General features: G+C 40.0%; 1 protein-coding gene across 1 annotated transcript; it reads left to right on the plus strand.

Moving 5' to 3' along the window:
• Positions 1-19,673: 19,673 nt before the first annotated feature.
• On the plus strand, positions 19,674-23,784 carry LOC121998252. The gene is made up of 7 exons (XM_042553071.1): positions 19,674-19,988; positions 20,755-21,451; positions 22,126-22,756; positions 22,837-22,937; positions 23,021-23,101; positions 23,183-23,310; positions 23,486-23,784. The coding sequence occupies exons 2-7, from the start codon at positions 20,807-20,809 to the stop codon at positions 23,625-23,627; spliced, it is 1,728 nt and encodes a 575-aa protein (XP_042409005.1). The 5' UTR covers positions 19,674-19,988; positions 20,755-20,806; the 3' UTR covers positions 23,628-23,784.
• The last annotated feature ends 777 nt before the right edge of the window (positions 23,785-24,561 follow it).

Genomic DNA, 24,561 nt, shown 5'->3' on the forward strand with positions numbered 1-24,561 from the left:
CGGCATCATTTGGACGAGCGGGAACGCGAAGGGCATCGCATCAAAGGTATAAATGGTTTATCTTTATGTAGATCTACTGTAGATTAAAGTTTTTCAAACTCGTACTCGTATTTTCGTTCGGTTTTACCTTGCACGAGATCCGTGGCTTGGGCGATTCGGGGTTTCCGCGACGCGAAAAGTGGTTTTCGCAGCCCGAAAAACCCAACAAGGGGGGGACGCAGTCCGCCCCTGAAATAGAAGTTACCCAATCCGCTTCAACGGAGGTTGAGGCGGATCCTGTTTCCTCTGCTCCAGCCGAGCTGGGAATCCCCCAGGCCGGGGGTTCACTACTGGAAGTTCGGCGGAAACGTCGAAGGGACTCCAGCCTTCTGCCGACCCCAGAGGGCGAACCACAGGCGCCGATCGAGATCGCTTCGCCAGATCGCACGCCGTCGCAGATCAGGACCCCCGTGGCCTCGCCCACCGCACAGCCTTCTGGCTCTCCTCCACGGACTCGTCGTCGCTTACGACGGTTGGGCGAGACTTCAACCATAGGGGAGTCCTCGGGCCAGGCAACTACGGCTGAGGAAGTGCCGGCCGGCCACCCGACCATCAAGACTACCCTTCGATTCCCATCGGAGGAATATTTATTGTCTGCCGATCGGCAATCAAGCCCCGTTCATGAAATAACCTTGACGGGCCCGCTCGCCAAACTTTTCGAGGACACCCAGATTCGGGTGGCCCTCATGACGCCCAAGCAGCTCGACGATAACCACATGCAGCAGGTCACTCAGGTAGGTTCATTTTTCTTCCTACGCCATGCTACTGTTTGGTTTCTGATTTTATTATTTCACTTACAGCATTGGGCGGAGCAAATCGCCACTAGCCATCGGCTGGCCGAGCTGGAGGATCTCATGGAAAAACTCCAAGTCTCGGGGGGTCCATCGGCCGAGCGGGAGAAACAAGCCCGTGAGGCCGAACAGAAGAAGGCCGCCGACCTGGCTACAGAGGTGGCTCGACTTGAAGGCCTGGTGAAGAAACGTGACGCAGACATGAAGCGCGCCAGTAGCCGGAAGAAGCGGGCGATCGCTGATCTGGACAAGATGAAAGTTGAAGTCCGAGCCCTAGATCAGCAATCTAAGGATCTGGAAGCCCAATTAACTGCCGAACGGGATGGGCGCTCAGCTGAACGCACTAAAGCGGAGGTGGACCAAAAAGTTCTCCAAGATTTACTAATTGCCTCCCGAGCGGCGCTCAGAAAGTACAAGGAGGGAGAGCCGAGTCGCCTAGCAGCAGCCCGCTCGGAGCGGTTTGGACGAAATTTGGTGGCAACGTCTCCTCAACTTTCGCCGAGGCGGTCAAGGTCACTACGGCGTACTGGAAGAAGGGAGGGCACCTTCCTGCTGACCTGAGCATTCCCTCTTCAGATCTGGCGGCTATGATTGACGAAATCCTGGACGCCTTTTTTAATTTTGAGGACCCGGAGTGAGGCGAGTTCTTCCAAGTACTTTCTGTATTTCATCCGCTTTGCGGATGTAAAATTTTTGTACGCGCCGCTCGGCCTAGTTGTGTTCCTTTGCTTGTATTTTTGTTTGCCTTTCATTGCCCTTCTTTTGTCTGTTTGGTGCTTATCCGTAGAGTCAGTTAAGCTCCACATGTTCCCCACTAGACGACCGATCAGGTTAATCAGTTGACTTGTTTTCCTCGAAATCGTTTAGCGCTTGGCTATGTTGTTTGCATTCAGTGAATGCGAAGTATTGGCAAACTGATGGCCGATTGGACTTAATCAATCTAGTACTTGCGAACGCTCGTTATTTGGCGTCCTTAGTTTCGTCCAGTAAGCTCACGGTCGCGGGTTCGACTCTCGATCTTTAACGACGGTGCTCGTCGGTGCGGATATTTATAGCCGGTCGGCGCGGCTCTCGATCTTTAACGACGGAGCTCGTCGGTCTTCTGCTCGGGGATTTATAGACGCCGGCTCATCTCCCGGTTTCCCGGCCGGAGGGTTTATAGACGCCGGACCGTCTCTCGATCTTTAACGACGGAGCTCGTCGGCGCGGATATTTATAGCCGGTCGGCGCGGCTCTCGATCTTTAACGACGGAGCTCGTCGGCGCGGATATTTATAGCCGGTCGGCGCGGCTCTCGATCTTTAACGACGGAGCTCGTCGGCGCGGATATTTATAGCCGGTCGGCGCGGCTCTCGATCTTTAACGACGGAGCTCGTCGGCGCGGATATTTATAACCGGTCGGCGCGGCTCTCGATCTTTAACGACGGAGCTCGTCGGCGCGGATATTTATAGCCGGTCGGCGCGGCTCTCGATCTTTAACGACGGAGCTCGTCGGCTCGGATATTTATAGCCGGTCGGCGCGGCTCTCGATCTTTAACGACGGAGCTCGTCGGCTCGGATATTTATAGCTGGTCGGCGCGGCTCTCGATCTTTAACGACGGAGCTCGTCGGCGCGGATATTTATAGCCGGTCGGCGCGGCTCTCGATCTTTAACGACGGAGCTCGTCGGCGCGGATATTTATAGCCAGTCGACGCGGCTCTCGATCTTTAACGACGGAGCTCGTCGGGCTTTTAAGCCTAATTTGGACAACGTTTACCTGGCCGAACGGCACAGGGTCTTTGGAATCGAGCCTTTGGCTCGTACAATATACCTCCGGCTGAGCAGCTCGGGGCCTTCGTCGTCGAGCGCTTTGCTCCGATAATTTACCTCCGGCCGAACGGCACGGGGTCTTCGGAATTGAGCCTTTGGCTCGTACAATATACCTCCGGCTGAGCAGCTCGGGGCCTTCGCTCTCGAGCTCCCAGCTCGGATATAAACCTCCCGGCCGATCAGCTCGGGGGCCTTCGCTCTCGAGCTCCCAGCTCGGATAACGTACTCCCGGCCGAACGGCTCGGGGTCTACTTTATTGAGTCGGTTGCTTGGATCTTCATCCGCTCGACGGCCCGTCTACCCATCTTTCTCCTATGTAGTCAATTCATCGCTTGACATCAAACTCCCGCTCTTGAGGTTCCAGAAGAGGGGCTTGCTATAAGTTGAATTCGGGAGACGAAGCATCTGCTTTTGAGGGAAATGACTGGGGCAGTCGATGCTTCCGCTCGGCCGCTACCTCTTGGACCACCGGGGACTTCGCATGATGTGCCCGGGATGCCTCAACTCTTGGTCCTCTTGGTGGCTGATGGGCAGCGGGCTGCTTCTGTTCGGCATGGGTTCCCTTCCGTCGGGCAGCCTCCGCCTCTTCCACATTTATATACTCATTCGCTCGGTGTAGCATGTGGTCGTAGTCTCTGGGCGGTTTGCGAATGAGCGCGCGGAAGAAGTCCCCTTCCGCGAGGCCTTGCGTGAATGCGTCCACCATTGTCTCCGAGGTGGCTGTGGGGATATCCACCGCTACCTGATTAAATCTCTGTATATACGCCCGGAGAGATTCTCTTGGTTCTTGTTTGATGGTGAACAGGCTGACGCTGGTCCTTTGATAACGTCGGCTGCTCGCAAAGTGATGAAGAAATGCCGTTCGGAACTCCTGGAAACTAGTGATAGAGCCGTCCGGCAACCTCCGAAACCACTTATGTGCGGATTCCAATAGAGTGGTGAGAAATACTCGGCACTTTACGCCATCGGAGTACTGATGCAAGGTGGCGATGCTGTCGAACTTCCCCAAATGATCGTCGGGGTCGGTCGTCCCATTGTAAGCTCCGATCGGCGGTGGTGTATAGTATTTTGGTAACGGATCCCGATGTATGGCTTCAGAGAACTGTCGGTGAGCCTGCTCGGGCGGTGCGTTCGCTCGGGGAGCTTTGCCCTTCCTATGATCCCGAACGGGAGGCTCATCAGATGAAGATCCTTGCTCCCCGTGAGCAGGTGCGATTTCTGGGGGAGTACGGAAGAGTGCCTGAGGGAACCCTCCTGTTGAAACATATTCCGGGCGGTCTGCTTGCGCCGCCCGGCCTGCTGAAGCCGAGATTGTTTGCTGTTACGCTCGCTCAGCTTGTGCTTTCTCCTTTTGCTGCGCCACTATCTTGGCTGCCCTCGCCTCGACTATAGCGTCCAATTCTTCTTGTGAGAGTACCACGGTATGCAGTCTTCCAGCCTCGTCCATTGCCTTTGCTCGGATGCAGGTGCGTTCCCACAAACGGCGCCAAATTGATCCTGTCCGAACCAGGAGTCAACGGACGCTGGGGATGTGACGCTCCCTGCTGGATCCTCGAGTGCTCCGGCGAACCTGCAATAAAATCGAGCCGGGAGGGGTGTCCCGGCGACGGCCCTCCGACGCTCAAGTCAGGCGAGGAATAACAAAGAGGTGGCTTCAGAGATTCAGACCAGCGTACCTCCGGTGAAGTTATATAGACCTCTCGAAGGAGCCTGGGCGCGCCAATCAAAGCAATCACCTGCTTTCGACCATGCCCAGGTATGGGTCTGTCAGAAGGGCATCCATAAGGCCATACCGCTACTGTATCGACCTTTCCATGATGTGACGGCAAGACCCTCTATCGTCCATACCGCTACTGTATCGACCTCTCCATGATGTGACGACAAGACCCACTATCGTGAAATCTTGTGTACGGCATAATCATCAGATATGCCTTTGCTGACATCCCATATCCCGAGCCGAACGAATAGGCCTCTCGGCTAACCTTTGTATCCTCGCCCTTATCCTGGCCGAACGGACCATCCGCTCGGCCCTTCGGTTCCAGCCGGGCAGACACCCGCTCGGCCATTCAGTCCTCTCGCCTTGGCGTCGGAAACCCAAGCCTATGGCTAGGTTATCTCTGGCTCCGCTCGGACCTGCTTAACTGCTTTGACGCGGTCATTACCCGCTTAGTCAGCCCTCCATCCGTCCTCAGGCTGGGACCCTTCAGAAAGTGGGTCCCCCATTCTTACCGCCGGATCAGAAATTAAATTCTTTCTAAAATTGGATACATAAAGACAATTTCTTAAAACCAAATTTCTATTCCTATCAAAAGATAAGTTGACGTCTCCCACTGCAACAGCCGCCACCTTAGTAGCATTGTCCATGTAGACGGTTATCTCTCCTTTAAATAGTCGTCGGGTTTCTTGGAACCCCTGCAAAGAATTGCACACATGATCAGTGGCTCCCGTATCTACACACCAAGTGCTGGTAGATAGCACCGCTAAACATGTTTCAACTACTAGAGCATGAGATATACCTTTATTGTTCTGATTTCTACGAGGACAGTCCGCCTTCCAATGTCCTGACTGCTTGTAGATGAAGCACTTGCCCTTCGGCTTCTTCATTCCAACTTTTTGTCCCTGAGGTTTATTCACTCTCTTTGCTGAAAGACCTGTTTCTTTTTCTTCTTGCCTTTTGGCTTAGAAGTAGAACCATTTTCAGCATAGTGAATCTGAGAACTTTGACGAAATATACCTTCTGCTATCTGTAATTCTGTCAGAAGTTCCACCAACGTATACTCTCTTTTGTTCATGTTATAGTTCAGGCGGAACTGCTCAAAACTTCTTGGTAGCGTTTGGAGAATTATATCGACCTGGGTTTCCCCATCTATATCTCCTCCAAGAACTTGTATTTCATTCAGATAGGCCATCATTTGATGATATGATCCTTTACGGGCGTCCCCTCAGACATGTTGGCTGTCATTAATTTTCTCATTGCCTCTTACCTAGCAGTCCGACTCTGGTGCCCAAAGAGTTTCTTGATATTGTTCATTATATAATAAGCTGTTGGTAAATCTTGATGCTGAGGTTGCAATACATTTGACATTGATACCAAAATGTAACACCATGCCATCTCATCAGCTTTTACCCATTTCTTATGATACTTAATCTCCTCTGGGGTAGAGTCACCGTCAGGTGTATCAGGGCAAGCCTCAGTCAGTACAATGTCCAGGTTTCTTTTCCAATCAATATAGTTGGGACTAATAAGTTTGTTCTCTTTCAGTATAATGGCCAGTGGGTTGAAAGTCATCCTAAGAATTAAAAAAATAAACTTTAGTCAAGACTCTAAATTTAGAATAATATTGATTTCTCAAACAATACTATTTTAAATTAACCAACACCTCAAATCACCGTGAATATTGCATGTCACGTTAGTGTGGACGTATACAAATTCAACATTTGTAAGAGGAGGGTGTGACCCATTAATTTTATTATCTTGTCATCCTAACTTTATGACAAATAAATTTAATAGTTGGTTTCACTTTGGTCACACAATACAATAGCAGTGACTCCGTTAGGAAGGATACTATTGAATGCGTCTAAGTGTATACCATTACTTGATGCTAAGTCCATTAAATAGGATTGTGCCCCTTCAATTGGAGAAGATCACACACTCCTAAATAATTTCCTATAACCATCTATTAAGGAAATTTGATCTAGTGATCCGCAACAAACCCATCCGTTGTGGAGGGAGGCACTCATAGCCAACACGCAAGCTTGTTGCATCACTTACAAACTAGTAATGGAGACCATGAGATTTATTAAAATCCCTCTCCCACTTAGTTATTTAAAGTGAGGAATTTTAAACTATCCTAGCATACATCACATGCATACACACACATCACAGTAAATAAAAGCAATAAATATGGAAATTATTTTCTAACTATTATGGCCTTTTTCTGTTACTGTCCTCCATGTGCTCCAATCCTAGCTGCTGCCATCTTTAGCCACCGCCATCGTGTCGAGTCGTCGCATCCATCTTGCTTCTTATTCCGCTGTGCCTCTGGTGCTCCAAAAGTACCACGCCTCACTAAGATACGATTCGCGACAAATATAAAATTTTATAAATATCGATCCTATATTTCATAAAGGAATGTACATGTATTCTAAATCAAACAAAAAATAAAATTCTAAAAATAATATAGTTCCTGCAGTATTTGATACATATAATTATGCACACAAAATAATGCCCTTGACATGTCCAAGGGTCCAATCACACACAATATTTAAATGACATAATAGTTGGAGCCTGCAACCAAAGAGTTAGCACATCCTATTATTATCCTGCCTAAATTATGTATGACATGTGCATAACCTATTTGAATTCTAAACACACAGAGGCAAACCCTAGCTCTGATACCAATTGTTGGTTAGTCATAGGAAAACATACCGGTTCCACTGTACAAAATTTTTTATACAAGTGTCGAACCTTTCCTTAAATAACCTATTGTGTTCTTTAGAAGTTAAATTAGGAATCGCGGACGGAACTTAACATCATTGATTCCAAATTTAACTTATCTGTTCTTAATGGTTTAGATTTGAATCGCAAGCGGAACTTAACACTATTGATTCAAATCCACCTATGTTATTAATTCTATTAAATATTAATTTCTAAAATTGACTTCCAGGACTGCATGGCGAAGTACATGGCCTTCTTGGATATGAGAGCAACCACCACCGCTTAGACAAAGCCTTTTAAGAAAAGCTAATATTTAATTTCCTAAAATAACTCTAGGTTAACCAAAAGGAACAATCAAATCACAAATTTGAAAAAGAAAAAAACATAAACTCGAAAAATAAATTCGATAAACTAGATCTAATTGTCTTTTGTATTTAGAATTCTTACAAAGAAAATAACTAGTATGATGCGGAAGAAAACTACTAGTTATATCTTCTCTTTGTAAGCTAATGACCTCGAGATCTTCTGTCGTATTCCTCGTCTCGCCTTAGACGTCGTGTAGGCGACGATCTTCCAAGATGAACACCACCCAAAAGCGTCCTTCCTCTTCTTCTAAAAACCGGCCACCACCACCACCAAGGAGAAGAGAGCAAAAGGGAAAAGAGAAGGGAGAGAGAGAGGGTCGGTCACTTGATGATCTCCAAGCAAGAGAATAAGAATTGTTATCTCATGAGGTCTCCTCACCCCTTCTTTTATATTACTTGTCCAAGGCAAATAAGGAAAAACTTTTTGCAAAAAATAAAATTATCCTCTAGTTTTTCCTTTTCCCCTTTTCATTTTTCCTTTTCTTTCCTTTTGATTGAATCAATCACCAATATTAATTTTGTGATGATTTTTTAATTTTAATTATGGTCGGCCCCTTGCTTGGGCACCAAGCAAGGTGGTCGACCACCTCATAAAGGGAAAAAAGGAAATATATTTTTTAAAATTTTACAAGAAGAAATCCTCTTATAAAATTTACAAGCTCTCTTTTCTAAAGTAGAGTTAAAAAAGAAAAGTTCTAAAAATTAAAACCATGTTTTAAAATTTAAAACTTCTCTTATAAAATTTTTTTTTTTAACATGATGATAGAAAATTTTAATTTTAAAACTTATCTTCCTTTTTTTTCTTAAACCATGAGGATGGTTAAAAAATGAAAGTTTTAAAACTTTTAAAACTCTCTATTAAAACATATGACCTAATTCAAATAAGAAAAGTTTTAAAAATTAAAATATCTCTTTTAAGCTTATAGTTTTCTACAAATAGAATATTTTAAAAATTCAAAACAACCCTCCCTTTTTGGTCACCAAGCAAAGGGTCGACCCCTATAGAAGAGGGTGTGGTCGACCCTTGCTTGGTCACCAAGCATTGGACCGGCCCCCTTCTTAGATACCAAGAAGAGCCTTACATTTGAATGAACTTGAGGCTATAATGAAACTACGACAGGGTCCTAGAGGAGAAATTGGTTTTGACCTTCTGATGAGCTTGAGTATCCCGTGTTCGCCTCGAACACACAACTCAAGTTCATCGATAATAGCTCATTCCACTATAGAGTTATTATCACACTACTGCACCAATCCCAAATTACATTATGAGCTCCTTCTTATCATGAGTGTGTTAGTCTCCCTGTGTTTAAGATTACAAATGTCCACTAATTAAGTAAGTTATTGACAACTCACTTAATTAATATCTAGCTCCAAGAATAGTACCACTCAACTTCATTGTCATGTCGAACTAAGTCCACCTGCAGAGTTTAACATGGCAATCCTTATGAGCTCCTCTTGGGGACATTCTCAACCTAGATAATTAGGACACAGATTCCTTCTATAATCAACAACACACACTATAAGTAATATCATTTCCCAACTTATCGGGCATATTGATTTATCGAGCTAAACCTCACCCTTTGATAAGTCAAAGAAATAAATATTAAATATATGTGCTTGTTATTATATTAGGATTAAGATTAAGAGCACACACTTCCATAATAACTAAGGTTTAGTTCTTTTATTAAGTCAGTACAAAAAGAACTTACCTAAATGGTCCTACTCAATACACTTAAAGTGTACTAGTGTAATTTATTAATCAAGATAAACTAATACTTAATTACACTATGACTATTCCGATGGTTTATTCCTTTCCATCTTAGTCGTGAGCAACTGTTTATAATTTATAAAGAACCGACAACATAATCTTCTGTGTGTCACACCACACACCATTTTGTCTACTATATAAATTAATTGAACAATTACATTTAACAAATAAATGTACATATTGACGAATGTGATTCTTTTATTTCAAAAATAAATATTTACAAAAGCTAGGCTTTTAGTATACACTCCAACATTTTCAAGTTCCAGTCTTGCCCTAAAACTATTTTATTTAATAGAATTCCCGCACAAGAAGAATGACGATATAACTTTTCTATCTACGGCTTCCTTCTCCTCATAGCTTGGATACACAATCTTTCTCCTCCACCCAATTCAAAAGATATTCTTGCAGACCTTACCGTTCACTCTTCCTTATTAAAATTGAAGGGTGCTAAATTCTACCTACCAGCGTTAATTGCGAAGGGTCTATTGTTTCCCTTTGGATTAAGCCAAGTTGACACTGCTTTAAAGATTTCATTTGGTAAGTTGGATACCTTTTTAAGTGTGCTTGTTCGTTATTTCCTAATTATTTTCTGTACTGATGTATGGTTTCCATTTTTCTCAGTCGATGTCCTTCTCCCAGCTCTTATGTATAAAAACGCAACACTGAACAAATCATCATTGAATAAGTTGGGAGAGGAATTATTACAGGCTCATCACTCCAATCCTACTATTTCGACTCTTGGCCTGCTTCCTCCTGATGAACCAATTGAAGGGATTTATGCTTCTTCATAGGAAGAAAGCTCGTTTGTCGTTAAGAGACCGAAGATCGTTAGGGACACTCCCCTTCGAGATACTTTTGCTACTCTTGAGCAGGTCCCCATTGTTCCCTGCGAGATTTCTTATGAGAGAGGTAAGGAACCAATGCCTTATATACATATTCGTTCCAATTTAGCTCTTTACATGATGAGGTTGGGTCTACTCATTCCTATGTCTCATGCTATTCTTCCAGTTACCTCTACTCCTGAAATGGTTCCTGATGTGCCTACGTCTCTCCCGCTTCTTCCTCTAGTTTTTGCTTCTTTTTCATCTAGAGCAAGAGCCAAGAGGACACCATGTAGGATATCCTCTATCTCTTCTCCTTCAAGTGCTCCCACTGGATCAAGTCCAAACCCCGCGACTTCTGCCTTATCAACTTCAATTCCCTCTCCTTCACTAGCTGCTCTCCCTAGTTCCACTCCTCTTCCTTCTGTTAGGATCGATGGTCGCGGCTAGAGAGGGGGGTGTGAATAGCCGCCCCAAATCTTCGCATTTCTTTCTACAAATTAGGGTTAGCGCAGCGGAAAATAAAAATAAGAAACGAAAACAAGAAGATCAAACCTCAACGCGTCGATGTAACGAGGTTCGGAGATGAGACTCCTACTCCTCGGCGTGTCCGTAAGGTGGACGAAGCCTACCAATCCGTCGGTGGATGAGTCCCCGGAGAACCGGCTAATAAATACTCCTTGTGGGTGGAGAAACCTCGCCACAATCTCTTTGCAACAGCAATAAGGAGTACAACAGTAGAGAAAGCAAACAAGAACAATCGAAATGTAAAACCCTTTGCTTGCCTTCTCGTTGCCGACTGGAATCCTGATGAAGCAGCAACTTCTCGGATCCAAGCTCAGCTAGAAAACCAGCAGGAAGCTCACCCGAAGCTTCGGCAGCAAGAGCTCAGCAGAACTCAGCAGGAAGAAGAAGAAGCAAGCATTACTGTACAGACCCTCGAACTCCTTTTATAACCTGCGAAGAAGACGCAGAAGAAACTAGCCGTTGCTACGCAACAGCTAGGACGTGGACCGATCAGGCTTCATCCTGATCGGTCCACAAGGGTCCTGATTGGTCACAAGACCGATCAGGCCCTTCCCTGATCGGTCATGGACCGATCAGGTCCTTCCCTGATCGGTCCCATGATCGATCAGGACCTTTCCCTCCCGAAGGTGATCTCCTTGTGATCGTCTCCTGATCGGTCTGCAGACCGATCAGGAACTTCACTGTATGCTACTGATCGATCACTGATCGGTCTGCTGACCGATCAGATAAGCAACAGAATGCTTCTGTTTGGTTACTGATCGGTCACCAGACCGATCAGATAACCCAGCGTATCACTGGATCGGTCACCAGACCGATCCAGGTTTAGAGCTCCCGGCCCTAAACCCTACTTGGTCCTGAGAACGAGCTACCGAGCCCTCTCCGACTTCGTCCGGTCCAGAGAACGAGCTACCGAGCCCTCTCTGACCACAGTCCGGAGAACGAGCTACCGAGCCCTCTCCGACTTTCCGTGCCAAGTCTCCATCTTGGTCTTCTCCGTGCCAAGTCTCCATACTTGGACTTTTCCCGTGCCAAGCTCCCTGCTTGGACTTTTCACCAGATGTCTGGTCAACCTTGACCCATCTGGATTTCCCTTGCCTGGCTTCACTCACCAGGACTTCCAAACTGCCTAGCTTCACTCACTAGGTCTTTCCGATCCCCTGCCTGGCTTCACTCACCAGGACTTCCAAACTGCCTAGCTTCACTCACTAGGTCTTTCCGATCCCCTGCCTGGCTTCACTCACCAGGTCTTTCCCAACTGCCTAGCTTCACTCACCAGGACTTTCTCCAACTGCCTGGCTTCACTCACCAGGACTTTCACTTTCACCTAGCTTCACTCACTAGGATTTTCACCTGGCTTCACTCACCAGGTCTTTCCCGACTGCCTGGCTTCACTCACCAGCACTTTCCGAACTGCCTGGCTTCACTCACCAGGATTTTTCGAACTGCCTAACATCCCAGTTGGGACTTCCCAGTCAAATATCCGGTCAACCTTGACCTACTTGACTCTTCTTCATCCAACCTGATCAGACCCTGACCAGTATCTCTCCGCATGGACAACTGCACCTGCATTGTCCATGTCTACATGTCTTCTTGTATTGTCAAACATCGAAACCATGACCAAGGTTTACGCTTGGTCAACTAGGTCAACCTTGACCTACTGGAAATTGCACCAACACCTTCCTCCTCTGTAGGGCCTTCAGCGTCTACTCTTCCTTCTTCTCTATTTAAGCAAGCTCAAGGATTACCCTCTCAATTGGAGCAGACCTCTATCCCTGCTACTTATAACCTCCTTCAATTACAAGGTCTCCTAGCTGATTCATGGCTATAAAGCCAGACATTCATAAAGGGGGCGAGTATTTCTAATCGTGCTAACCATCACAATTGCCAGGCTACTATTGTAAGTGTTTTATTTATATTTTATTAATTTATAATCACCCCATATAATTGAGTTATTATTCTGTTCAGTTTTTTGCTTCGAGTCTACATATGGGCCACCTAGCTACGACCTTAGAAAGAGAAAATAATACTTTGAAGAACCAAACAAGGGAGTTGCGAATCGTGCCTCCTCCTCCTAGCAATGAGCTCACTCAGTTGCAGGAGATAGTAAATTCCCAAGCTCAACAGGTGCCTATTCTAGAAAAAGATTTGCAACATCACCACCAATTATTGCAGACCAAAGAAGATGAGAAAAAGACCTTGGAGTTATAAATGGATGGATTAAATTCTCGACTTCGGATGGAAACCTCTTTAAAAGAAAAAGCCCTCTCGAATCTTACCCATAAAGCCATTATCCTAGAAAAGGTGAGAAAATTTCACAATGTCTTTTCTTCTGAACATGCACATGACTCCGCCTCAAAGGACTTTGCTTTGCTACAAGGACAAGAATAAATAAAGACCCCGGAAGCAGAGATAGCTTCTCTTTCAAAGGAGCTAGAATAGGTTAAGAAAGAAATGGACTCTTTTAAAGACAAGGTGTCAAGTCTACAGGTTGAGCTACAAAGTTACAAGGAAGATGAAGAAGAGCGTTGGGAGAATAAGCGCTTATCATACTTGGATTCTCTAGGTTTTAAGGGTGAATATGTGTGACGCATCATAGGGACCCTAAACCATTTTGTAGATGGTGTTTTTCAGCAGCTAAGGGAGGGAGGTTATTTATCTCAAGAGCCTCCTCCCCATTTTATAAACTGTCGTAGACTTAATAAGGAGCTACCTAAGGAGCCTCCTCGAACTTCGGCGGGCATATGCTTAGTCCGGTCATCGTCTTTGCTTCGATCGGCAGTTAGTCCTCCTGAAGTGTCCTGGCTCTGATACCACTTGTTGTGACCGGTTGGGCCGGCTAGAAGGGGGGTTGAATAGCCCTACACAAAATAAAAAAATACTCTTCTCGAACTTAAAGAAACACTTGCATAAATAATTAAAGACTGAACTTAAAAGAAAAGAGACATCGGAGTTTACTTGGTTACAAATAGGGAGGTTGTTAATCCAAGGAAGATGATCACACTAAATTCTCCTTCAGGAGGAGAAGCCTCTTTTACAGCAGTGTAAGCACAGAAAGAAAGAAGCTAAACAAAAAAGGAAAGCGCGTAAGTGTTGTTACAGTGATTGCTTGATTGATTTAAAAGCTTCTGGATCAAGGCTGTATTTATAACCTTGGTCGGGGCGTCTAGAGGGTTCCAGGCGCCTGGAAGGGGATAAAATTTTATCCCCTTCGCAACAGATCACGGTCAAACGTGATTTGATCAAAGTCGCATTTCGGGCGCCGGGAAGGGTTCCGGGCGCCCGGACCCTTAAAGTCAACATTGTTGACTTTTTGCGGTCTAGGCTCTCTGCTTCTGTTCTGCTCGCCTCGGTCCAGATCCTCCGCTCTGCTCGCTTTGGTGATTTCGTCCAACCGAAATAAGGCTCACCCGAACCCAATTTCGGCCTTCATGAGCAACCTTCCGCTCTGGCTTCTCGTCCCTCGGAAACGTCGCACGCTTTCTTCTCGTCCGCCCGCGTACTCTTTCGCAGCACCTCGTCCCTTGGACGCACCGAGCCCGTTGACTCTCTCCCGTGCCATCCTTCTCGCTAGCTGTGTCTTTTGCTCGACTTCTTATGTTCCTAAGCTCCTGCATACTTAGACACAAGGTTAAAACACCACAGGACATAACCTAACTTGGTTGATCACATCAAAACAACCTTGGGATTCCAACAGATTTGTGGAAGAATTGGAAAATAAATTAAAAGAAATATAAATGTGTTCGAAATTCGCATATGAACCTATAGAGCTTCGAATGATATGAAACTAGTTTTTATGTATTCATCTAGTTCTCCTAATTATATAAATGTTGTCAAATATCAATGTTATCCAATATATTGAGAGTCGTGATTTTTTAACATTAAAATCACTATAACATATTTAATCAATAACTCTTTTTAGTATTTTTACTAAGTCAACAATTGATTAAAGTCTTGTCAATTGTCTTAGCGATGAAAAAAATATATTGTGTTAAATTGATATTTGAGATCATGAATATAATCAGGAGAATTTAACGAGCATATAAGAACTAGTTTCATATTATTCCAAACTCTCTAGGTCCATCAACCAATTTCAAAAATATTTATCATGATTTTGATGTTAAAAATTCATTGATTTCAATATATATGGTCAAATTGATATTTGAAGGCACTTATATAATCAAAAGAACCAGAAGAACACATATGAATTAGTTTCATGTCATTCTGAGCTTTCTATGCCCTTATGCGAGTTTCGGACATATTTTTATTTTTTTTTTAAATTTTGCGACGAATCCATTTATTTTCAATTTTGCAATGAATACGTGAATTCATCGTAGAAATGAAAAAAAAATAAAAATAATATAAATGTGTCTGAAACTGATTGAGGAACCTAGAGAGCTAATAATGATATGAAACTAGTTCATATGTGTTCATCTAGTTCTCATGATTATATAAATGCTCTCAAATATCAATTTTACCTAATATATTGAGAGTAATAATTTTTTAATATGAATTAGATTTTTCGAATACATTCATGTTATAAAAATCAGTCAACCCTATATATTTGGTTATATTTGAGAGTATTTTTATAATCAAAAGATTTATATGAATATATAAGAACGGGTTTCATGTCATTTTAAACTTTCTACGTCCCTCATCCAGTTTCAGACATATTTTTATATATTTTTTTTTTCAATTTTGCGAGGAATTCATGGATTTGTAGTAGAATTGGAAAAAAAAATATAAAAATATGTCCGAAACTCACATATGGACTTAAAGAGCTCAAAATGATATGAAATTAATTACTATGTATTTATCTAATTTTCCTGATTATATAAATATCCTTATCAATTCTACTTAATATATTGAGAACAATGATCTTTTTAATAACAAAATCACTAAAACATGTTTAATCAATTACTCTTTTTAGAATTTTTTCTAAGTCATCAGTCGATTAAAGTCCCGCTAATTATCTTAGCTATGAAAAAAATATATTACACCAAATTGTTGTTTGAGATTATGGATACAATCAAGAGAATTCGATGAACACATAGAAACTAGTTTCATGTCATTCCAAAATTTCTAGGTCTATCAATCGATTTCAGAAACATTTATCATGATTTTGATGTTAAAAAAATCATTAATTTTAATATATAGGGTTAAATTGATATTTGAGAATATTTATATAATCAAGAGAATTGAAAAATATATAAAAACTAATTTCATGTCATTTTATACTCTCTAGGTCCACATGCGAGTTTCAAACACATTTATACATTTTTTTTTATATTTTTCCAATATTGTGACGAATTCATGGATTCATTACAAAATTAAAAAATAAATAAATAAATAAATGTGTCAAAAATCAGTTGAGGGACTTAGAGAGTTAATTTAACTTAATATTAAAATTAGTGATTTTTTTTAATACAAATTGGTGATAACGTTTTTATTTTTATTTTTAATTTTTTTTAACAATCTGCGATGAATTTAGGGATTTGTAGCAAAATTGGTTATATCAATTACATATATTTTCCTCGATTTTGCGACGAATTATGAATTTGTTGATGAATTTGAAACGAATACTATTTTCGTTGCTAAATTTACAACGAATATTTTATTCATCATAGATTTTACAACTAATATTTTATTTGTCATAGATTCTGCTACAATTAACAAATTTTGTCACTAATTGTCAACAAATTTTGCTACAAGATATTTTTTTTTTTTGTGAATTGGCAATGAAACTTTTTCGTTGCTAAATTGCAACGATTTCTTGTTTCGTCGCAAAATTCATTATAGATTTGGGACGAAAGATTTTAGTCCCTAAATCATGATTTTTTTTTTTTTTTTTTTTTAGTGAACGGCTAGGTTTCAAGTTAAAAAAATATCGTTTAATACCTTTTTAGAAGTTTTCTATATTATAATAACTATAAAATGATATTTACTATAACTGTGTAATATTTACAGAACTATAAATGAGTAGTACTAGATGACAGTTATATCATTTCATAAAGCGATAGGGTGTTCTTTTGATATAAGCTCTCTTTTGACGATTTTGGAAAAAACAAAGCCAAATGCTCTTTTAATTTTTCCCCAATATTTTTCAATCAATTCTTGGGACAACATGTAAGTAATCATGATAGACATCTAAGGATCAACAAGTACTAGACTACAAGATACTCATTTCTAAGTTAACATTGATATTCTAATTAAATGAAAAGTATATACAATCTACTAATATATATGACTCAAAACTGGCCATGTTTTATCTTACCCCATGCCCAAATCAGGTCAGGTCTAACCTTGGATCATCTCAGAGCAACTTGAGCACGACTTAAATAATTGAGACCAAGTTCAGCTTTCGCACGACTCCAAGCCGGTCAAGACTAAGATGTGTCGAACAGACTACTCCGTTAAGGCCTCTAGATTTTCTTGATGAGATTTAGTCTTTTTTTACTGAAAGGAGAAAGAAACTAATTCATTGAGGGGAAATATTCCTCTGGAAAAGCAAAGAAAGAGAAAGAAACTGAAAAGAAAAATACAAAGGAGAAAAAAAAAACGAAGGAAAAGGAAAGGGGAAGAAAACAACTTTTACCAAATCATATACATAAGTTTTTGAAATTATTAAATCATATATCTTTAATTTTAAAATTATTAAAGCATGTACTTACTTTCATTTTAAAATACCAATTGAATGTCTTTTTAGTAATTAAATCGATTTTTTTTTTTTGACTGATTCATGTTTAAAAAGTCGCTATTGTTAATATAAATTAATATTTGAGGGTATTTTTGTAATCATGAGAACTAAACGAATCCATAAAATTAATTTTGTATCATTCCGAGTTCTCTAAGTTCATTAATCGATTTGGCTGAAATTGACTAATGGACCTAGAGACCTCGGAATGATATAAAACCACTTTTTATATGTTTATCTAGTTCTCATGATTATAAAAATACCCGTAAACATTAATTTAGCCCAATATATTAATAACAATGATTTTTGAAATATAAATATGTCCAAAAAAATTAATTCATATTTAAAAAATTATTTCTTTCAATATATTAGGTCAAATTAATTTTTAAGAGTATGAATATAATTATAAGAACCAGACAAACTCATATGACCTGATTTTATATTATTCTTGAAATATAAATATGTCGAAAAAATTAATTCATATTTAAAAAATATTTCTTTCAATATATTAGGTCAAATTAATTTTTAAGAGTATGAATATAATTATAAGAACCAGACAAACTCATATGACCTGATTTTATATTATTCTGAGTTCTCTAGATACATGATTTTAGTCAAAACTCTTTAGGCTTATTGACCAAAGCCGAAACTCTAGTAATTATGATTATATATATGTCTTCAAACATTAATTTAATCTAATATAATGAAAGTAGTGACTTTTTTTTAACATAAATTAGTTTTTTAGACATATTCGTATTAAAAAAATCACTGCTCTTAATATAGTGAGGTTAAATTAAAATCGACTGATGGATCTAGAGACCTCAAAATGACACAAAATTATTTTTTTTTTGTTCATCTAGTTCTCTTGATTATATAAATGTCCTCAAATATCAATTTAACTCCCACTATATTAAGAGCGACGATTTTTTAAACACGAATATATCTAAAAAACTAATTCATGTTCAAAAAATCACTGCTTTCACTATATTAGATCAAATTGATGTTTGAGGGCATAGATATAATCATAAAAACTAGACGAACTCATAGGATCTGATTTTACGTCATTCCGAGCTATCTAGGTTCATCAACTGATTTTGGCTGAAATTCATTAGGTTCATTCGGCCAAAATCGGTTGATGGACGTAGAAAGCTCGGAATGAAGTGAAATCAGGTTATCTCAATTCATCTAGTTCTTGTGATTATATCTATGTCTTCAAATATCAATTTGATCTAATATATTGATAGTAGTAATTTTTAAACATGAATTAGTTTTTCATATACATCCATGTTCAAAAAATCATTGCTCTCAATATATTAGGTAAAATTGATATTTGAGGGCATTTTACAATTAGGAGAACTAGATAAACACATAGAAATTGATTTTATGTAATTCCGAGGTCTCTAGGTTCATTAGCCCGTTTCAGTTGAAATCGGCTGATGGACTTAGAGACCTCGAAATGATATAAAATCAATCCTTATATGTTCGTCTAATTCTCCTTATTGTAAAAAAGCCGCAAAGATTCATTTTAACCAATATATTGAACAGTGATTATTTGAACATGAATTAGATTTTTTGAACATATTCGTGTTTAAAAAATTATTGATCTCAGTATATTAAGTCAAATTGATGTTTGAGTGCATAAATATAATAATAAGAAATATAACTTATAGGAGTTAGTTTCATGTCATTCCGAGCTCTCTAAATTTATCAGCCAGTTTTGGTCGAAATTCTTTAGGTTCATTCAGCCAAAATCGATTGATGAGTTTAGAGGGCTCGGAATGATGTGAAATTAGGTCCTATGAGTTTATTTAATTATTATGATTATATAAATATTCTTAAATATCAATTTGACTTATTATATATAGCAATAAGTTTTTCAATATAAATTGATTATTTTTTTAAAGTGGTAAAATTAATCAATTCAACTACTATAATTGTAGCAATTGATTGGAACACTAACATGGATAAAAATAGAATTAGATACGTAATTTGATAATTTTTAAATTAGAATATGTAATTTGGATATTTCGAAAATTTTCCCACACGGTTTCATAAAAATTGAAAAAACAATGAATAAAAATGAATCTGTCGTTGAATAATAATTCCATTTAAATAAATAAAAATATTATTTTCATAATTTTATTTCTCTCCCTTAGCATTGCAATAAAATATCTTACATCTTTAAATTATGTAAAAAAAATAAATTACGGTATCATCCAACAGAGCCTTACAGAAATATCTTCCCGTACAGGTCTAATATTTTGCAATGAAGGTGGGGCTTTATGGGGCACGTACGTTTCGAGTCTACTAACTCGTGATTTCAATCCAGCCATTGAGTACGAGAAGATCAACGGCTGTTGGATGTTCGATTTTGTCCGATTCCGGTACGAATTCCTAGCGCTCGGTTCGTCCGATGCAGTTGAGAACGAGAACGGGCAGATTCACATCCGACTCCCTCGCCGACCGATGCCCCCGAGTAGAAGAATTCCTATTTCAAGCCCTAGTTCTCTTCATCATCTATGCCGCGGCCATGCGCATCTGGAATATGCCTCTCTGCCGCAAGCCCTAATCCTGTATTCCCTTCGCCCTTCCCGCTCCCTCCCGCCGCAGCTCTGTTCGATGTTTGTCTTCTCTCCTGAAGCCGATTGCCGCCTGATTCCCACATCTCCAGACCATCCCATCTTGCGATCTCCTTCCCGATCCTCTTTTGATTGTTTAAAAAAGAGAGAGAGAAAAAGGTAATGAGCTGCTCTGCGGATGTAGAGTTATTAAGAATTCTTGTTTTTCTTAGCTTGATTGATAAGCTTTGCAGTTTACATAGAATCATAAGTAGATCAAGTAGAGTAGTGTAATTTTAGTCTAGAATGGAGTTGGTTTCAGAGATTGTTTGGTCACTTATATTGACGAGGCATTGTTAACTCCATGAAACAATTGTGAATATGAGCTCCGTTAGAGGATTGTTGTAAGATTTTTTTATCAATTTGTTCTAACATTTTGTTTTGATTGTTTCTCTTATTGTTTGTATTGGTTACAACTATATATTGGTGCCCTACCTAGAGCTAAAATTCTGGTTCTGGCGCTGTTTCATCCACAGTTTGTGTTACCACAGCGTCCAACCATCTCTTATTTCTTCCATTCACAACCCATTCTCTCCTCTTTGTCCCTGCCAGATCTTATGAGTTTTCCTGCTGCACCGAATTATTACTTTGATCTCTTTAAATTATCTTTTGCTGACAGATTCATAAAATTTGGAAGTTATCCATTCTGTTATCTCTTGTTTTCTGTGATTCATACATATTGCCTTTTTAACATGCTGTTGAGTGATGAGCATTAGATTAATAAAGAGGGAGAGGCAAGTATTTTTAATTTCCACTCATACAAATCCAACTTAGCTTTGACTGGAAGCTTTCAAGTTAACTTTTCAGTTATCTACATTTTTTCGTTTCATATTATGCTGTCTTTGTTCCTGTTACTACCAATTATTTTATTCTGTTACAATCACAGATAAGAATTCAGAAGAGCTCTTCTGTGATCGATTGAAGTTTAAATCTTTCTGATGGCGGGCCTGGAAGGCCTTGGATTCAATGGCACAAAAAGGCCAAGGAGCGCTACAGTGAGGCGACCTCGGTCTGAGGCACAACTGGTTTCAGAGTCATGTGACATCTCACCACTGTCTCCTAACCCATCCTTGAGTAACTCAAGGAAATTTTCTCCTGATGATGATGGAGGTAGTGAATCCAACATCCGTAGGAAAGAAATTTATCTGAACAACCCTCCTCCAAGGAATTCATCTACTGATATGTCTTTGAAGAAGAATAAGAAGGGTGACAAGATATTTGGAGAGGCTGATGGGGGGTATTACGGAGCTGACAGTTCTAGAAGTGGACATGGGTCTGATATGAAGCGTTCTAGTGAAGGAGTCCTTGCCCCAGCTAAGTGGAAAAGCACTGACATTGCCAAAGAAGATGCTGAGAGGAGGTCAAACCTAGATGTCAACGTGGGAAAGAGTGGTGAAAATTCTAGTATGCATCAAGTGGAAAGTGCTTCTAATGCAATTTCTGAAAATAAGCCAAGGAAGGTGAAGCTCAAGGTTGGTGGAGTGACCCGCACAATATTGGAGACTAATGAAGGTGGAACTTCTTCTGCAAAACCTCCGCGTTCCGTAGACTCATCTCGGCATCAAGTAAAGATTATTGCTAGGGTAAGGTGCTATTGAGGGTAGCTTTTTCTTAGTTAGTTTTTTTTTCATTCTAAGTTGGAATTTATCATCATCATCATCATGCTGTCTCCATTCCAACTATTTGGAGTTGGCCACATGGATCTTGTCTTTTCATTACTCTGTCTGTCCATGATTTTATATTAGTAATATTGAAAACTCATGAATCACATTCAGTTATGTTAATAGAGTTTGTTTTTTCTTTTCCTCCCTTAGTTTAATTACAAAATCAGTTGGTCGGCTTTGTATGTGTGTTTATCATTTTTTTCTTATTTTCGTTTACTTTATCATCTATTGAAGTTACACCTAATTGCTTGAGATTCATAAATTATAAGTGTTTATCTTTATTATCTTACTTGCATAGGTTGATCGATAAAATATTTCATGTCATATCACAGTCATACAGATTTTTTCCTCTTAATTGGAAATAATTTGTCATGTTTAACATTGTACTCAAGGGAAATCAACTTGGAAGCAAATACCTCTCCCAACTAAAGTTGATCTGTTATTGTTGTTAGCTTCCCTAGCTCCTGTTATTCATGTTGTTCTATATTGCTCATACTTTTCCAGAATCTTTTATTCTTCAAATGTGAATCTAATTTTTAGCATAAAGAATGTGCAGCATGTTCCACGTCTTTATATATTTTTCCTAATTGTAGGATTACACTGAATGCCGCTCTCTGCCAGATAAGAAAGAATCCAGTGGATCAAGTTTTACCCGTGGGTTGAAAGAGGATTCTGATGCAACACTTTCTGAAACAAGTTTGTTTGTGAAGCAAGCTGACAAGCTTCACATTGCAACCTCCTCTGAGCCTACCCGTAAGAGCAAGAGGGTCCCAAAGAAGCGTGTGTTTGATGATGAGGACGACGATGAGATCCGTTACCTTGAGAAACTTAAAACTAGTAAGGAATTTACAGATGATTCTGCCGAGATTGATGATAGTGAGAGTGGTGCAAAGAAAAAGAAAATATCTAAGCTCCCAAAAAACAAGAATTTAACTTATGAAATGGATGAAGATTATCCTTTTTCACGATCAAATAAAGAGAATAGGAAGAAGGTAAGAGCAGGAAAGGAATATGATGATACAGATTATATTGAAGAGGAAGAACCTGGTTCTGATGGTGAGCCAGAGATCAAAAGAAGGAAACTAAAGGAAACTAGTGGTTCACCAGCTGATGTTAGAAGTGAGCCACTTACGACCCGTCAACGGGCACTTCAATCAGGAAAAGGTGGCAATGGTGAAAGTTTAATTGAGTTCCCAAATGGGCTGCCTCCTGCACCTTCTAGAAGTAAAGCATAACACCATATTCAATGCTGTGAGCTAATTGGTTAGATCTCTTTTGTTTCTTATATTGTATATAACTTGCAGAGCAAAAGGAGAAACTATCTGAAGTAGAGATACAAGCTAAGAAAGCTGAGGCAGCACAAAGACGGAAAATGCAAGTGGAGAAGCAAGCTAGGGAATCTGAGGTTTGTTTACCTTCTATTGTTTAAGCTGTTAAATAAAGCATTACGTTCTTTAATTATAAGCTAATTAAACTTAAAACTTCAAGGCTGAGGCAATACGAAAAATATTAGGCCAAGATTCTGACAAAAAGAAAGAAGAGAAGAAACAGAAAGAACTTGAAGAAAAGGTAATTGTTCTTAAAATTCATTAAGCTTATTGTGGTTGACTTATTTTTATGTTTCCCCCCTGAATTTATTGTTTTGTGCAGGCAAAGTCAGCTAAGTCTCAAGAGCTAATGCCAAGCACAATTAGATGGGTCCTCGGACCCAATGGCACAGTTGTTACATTTGCTGCTGATATCGGCCTTCCAAGCATATTCAACTCCAAGCCTTGCAGGTAAGATAAAATTTCCATTAAATTTGGTTTTGATAGCTTCTACACATGAGCAGAGTATATTTTTCCATGGCATCTTTTGCTTCTGCTATTCTAATGATGGTATTTGTATTTTGCGATAAGCAATTAATTCTGCTAGCCTGCTTTACTAATGGTACGGTACATTGTTTGAATCCAGTTACCCACCTCCGAGAGAGAAATGTGCCGCCCCAGCATGTCCAAATGCCTACAAGTATCGTGATTCGAAAACAAATCTTCCTTTGTGTAGTCTGCTGTGCTATAGAGTAGTTCAAGTACCGACCAACCAAGATGCAGCCTGAATACAAGTGCTTCTATGTTTGTTATTTTCTTAATGAAGATTCATGGTTATTCCATGATAACCCTGTGTATAATTTTTGTCTTGTTTTTGGACAATCAGATCAAACTAATCCTGAATACGTTACCATACTTTTGACTAAATGAGATATGTTTGCATAATCGATTCTGCTGTATGCAAATGTGAAACGGTTCCCTAGATTATGCTTCATTTTTCTTATCCTCGTTTGCTTATTGCTATCAAAATGGCACAACTCACTTGACATGGTGTAATGACTAAAAGGCCAAAGGGTTATTGCCTTGTAGATGTGAAATAGTATTCTAGATGACACTAATATGTAAGCTAAGTTTTCTGTTTCACCAAAATGAATCCCTACATTTGAAGCTACTCCATATTAGTTATTTATGGTAGCAAAACTGATTTGCTCAGGAATCTCTGTCAATCCATTCTCATACTAACACAAAAGAGATAAATTATGAGTGATTATTAATCTTGGACAGTTAAATAGTACATAGGGAAGGATAGATACCCGATTATTAGTCGGGATTTGACTTCTCAATCTCATGATGGTTAGCTAACTATCTATCTCGGGGGACACCATATTAATTATTCATGGTTATTTATGTTAGTATGGTAGAGGGTTAGTTTGTTAGTGAACAAAATAATATCCTAGGAACTTTAATAGAGGGTCCAAGGACAAAGTTAATCTAAACTAGCATAAGAAATAGCATTAAAGTGGGAACAGAGTAATCACAATAACTCAGTTCAAGATTTCCATGGGCGTCATGTAAATAAGTCCTCTAACTTGAACTAGCAATAGTTAAAATTGAGCTGACCAAATTCAAAGTTCCAAAGTCTCCGGACCAAAATTCTCTCGTAGGCTAGAAGAGGCAAAGGAGTTAGAAGATTGCAAAGAAAATTTCAAGGTAGGAGAGTCG

Source organism: Zingiber officinale, chromosome 6A (genome assembly GCF_018446385.1).
Source record: "Zingiber officinale cultivar Zhangliang chromosome 6A, Zo_v1.1, whole genome shotgun sequence".
NCBI classification, from domain to species: Eukaryota; Viridiplantae; Streptophyta; class Magnoliopsida; order Zingiberales; family Zingiberaceae; genus Zingiber; species Zingiber officinale.

Bases quoted from the DNA above. Each gene is read 5' to 3' on its own strand.
- LOC121998252 (XM_042553071.1), top strand. From the start codon at position 20,807: ATGGCGGGCCTGGAAGGCCTTGGATTCAATGGCACAAAAAGGCCAAGG. The intron at 21,452-22,125 runs GTAAGGTGCTAT...TCCTAATTGTAG, and splicing joins AAGTAAAGATTATTGCTAGG to GATTACACTGAATGCCGCTC. The intron at 23,311-23,485 runs GTAAGATAAAAT...GTTTGAATCCAG, and splicing joins TTCAACTCCAAGCCTTGCAG to TTACCCACCTCCGAGAGAGA.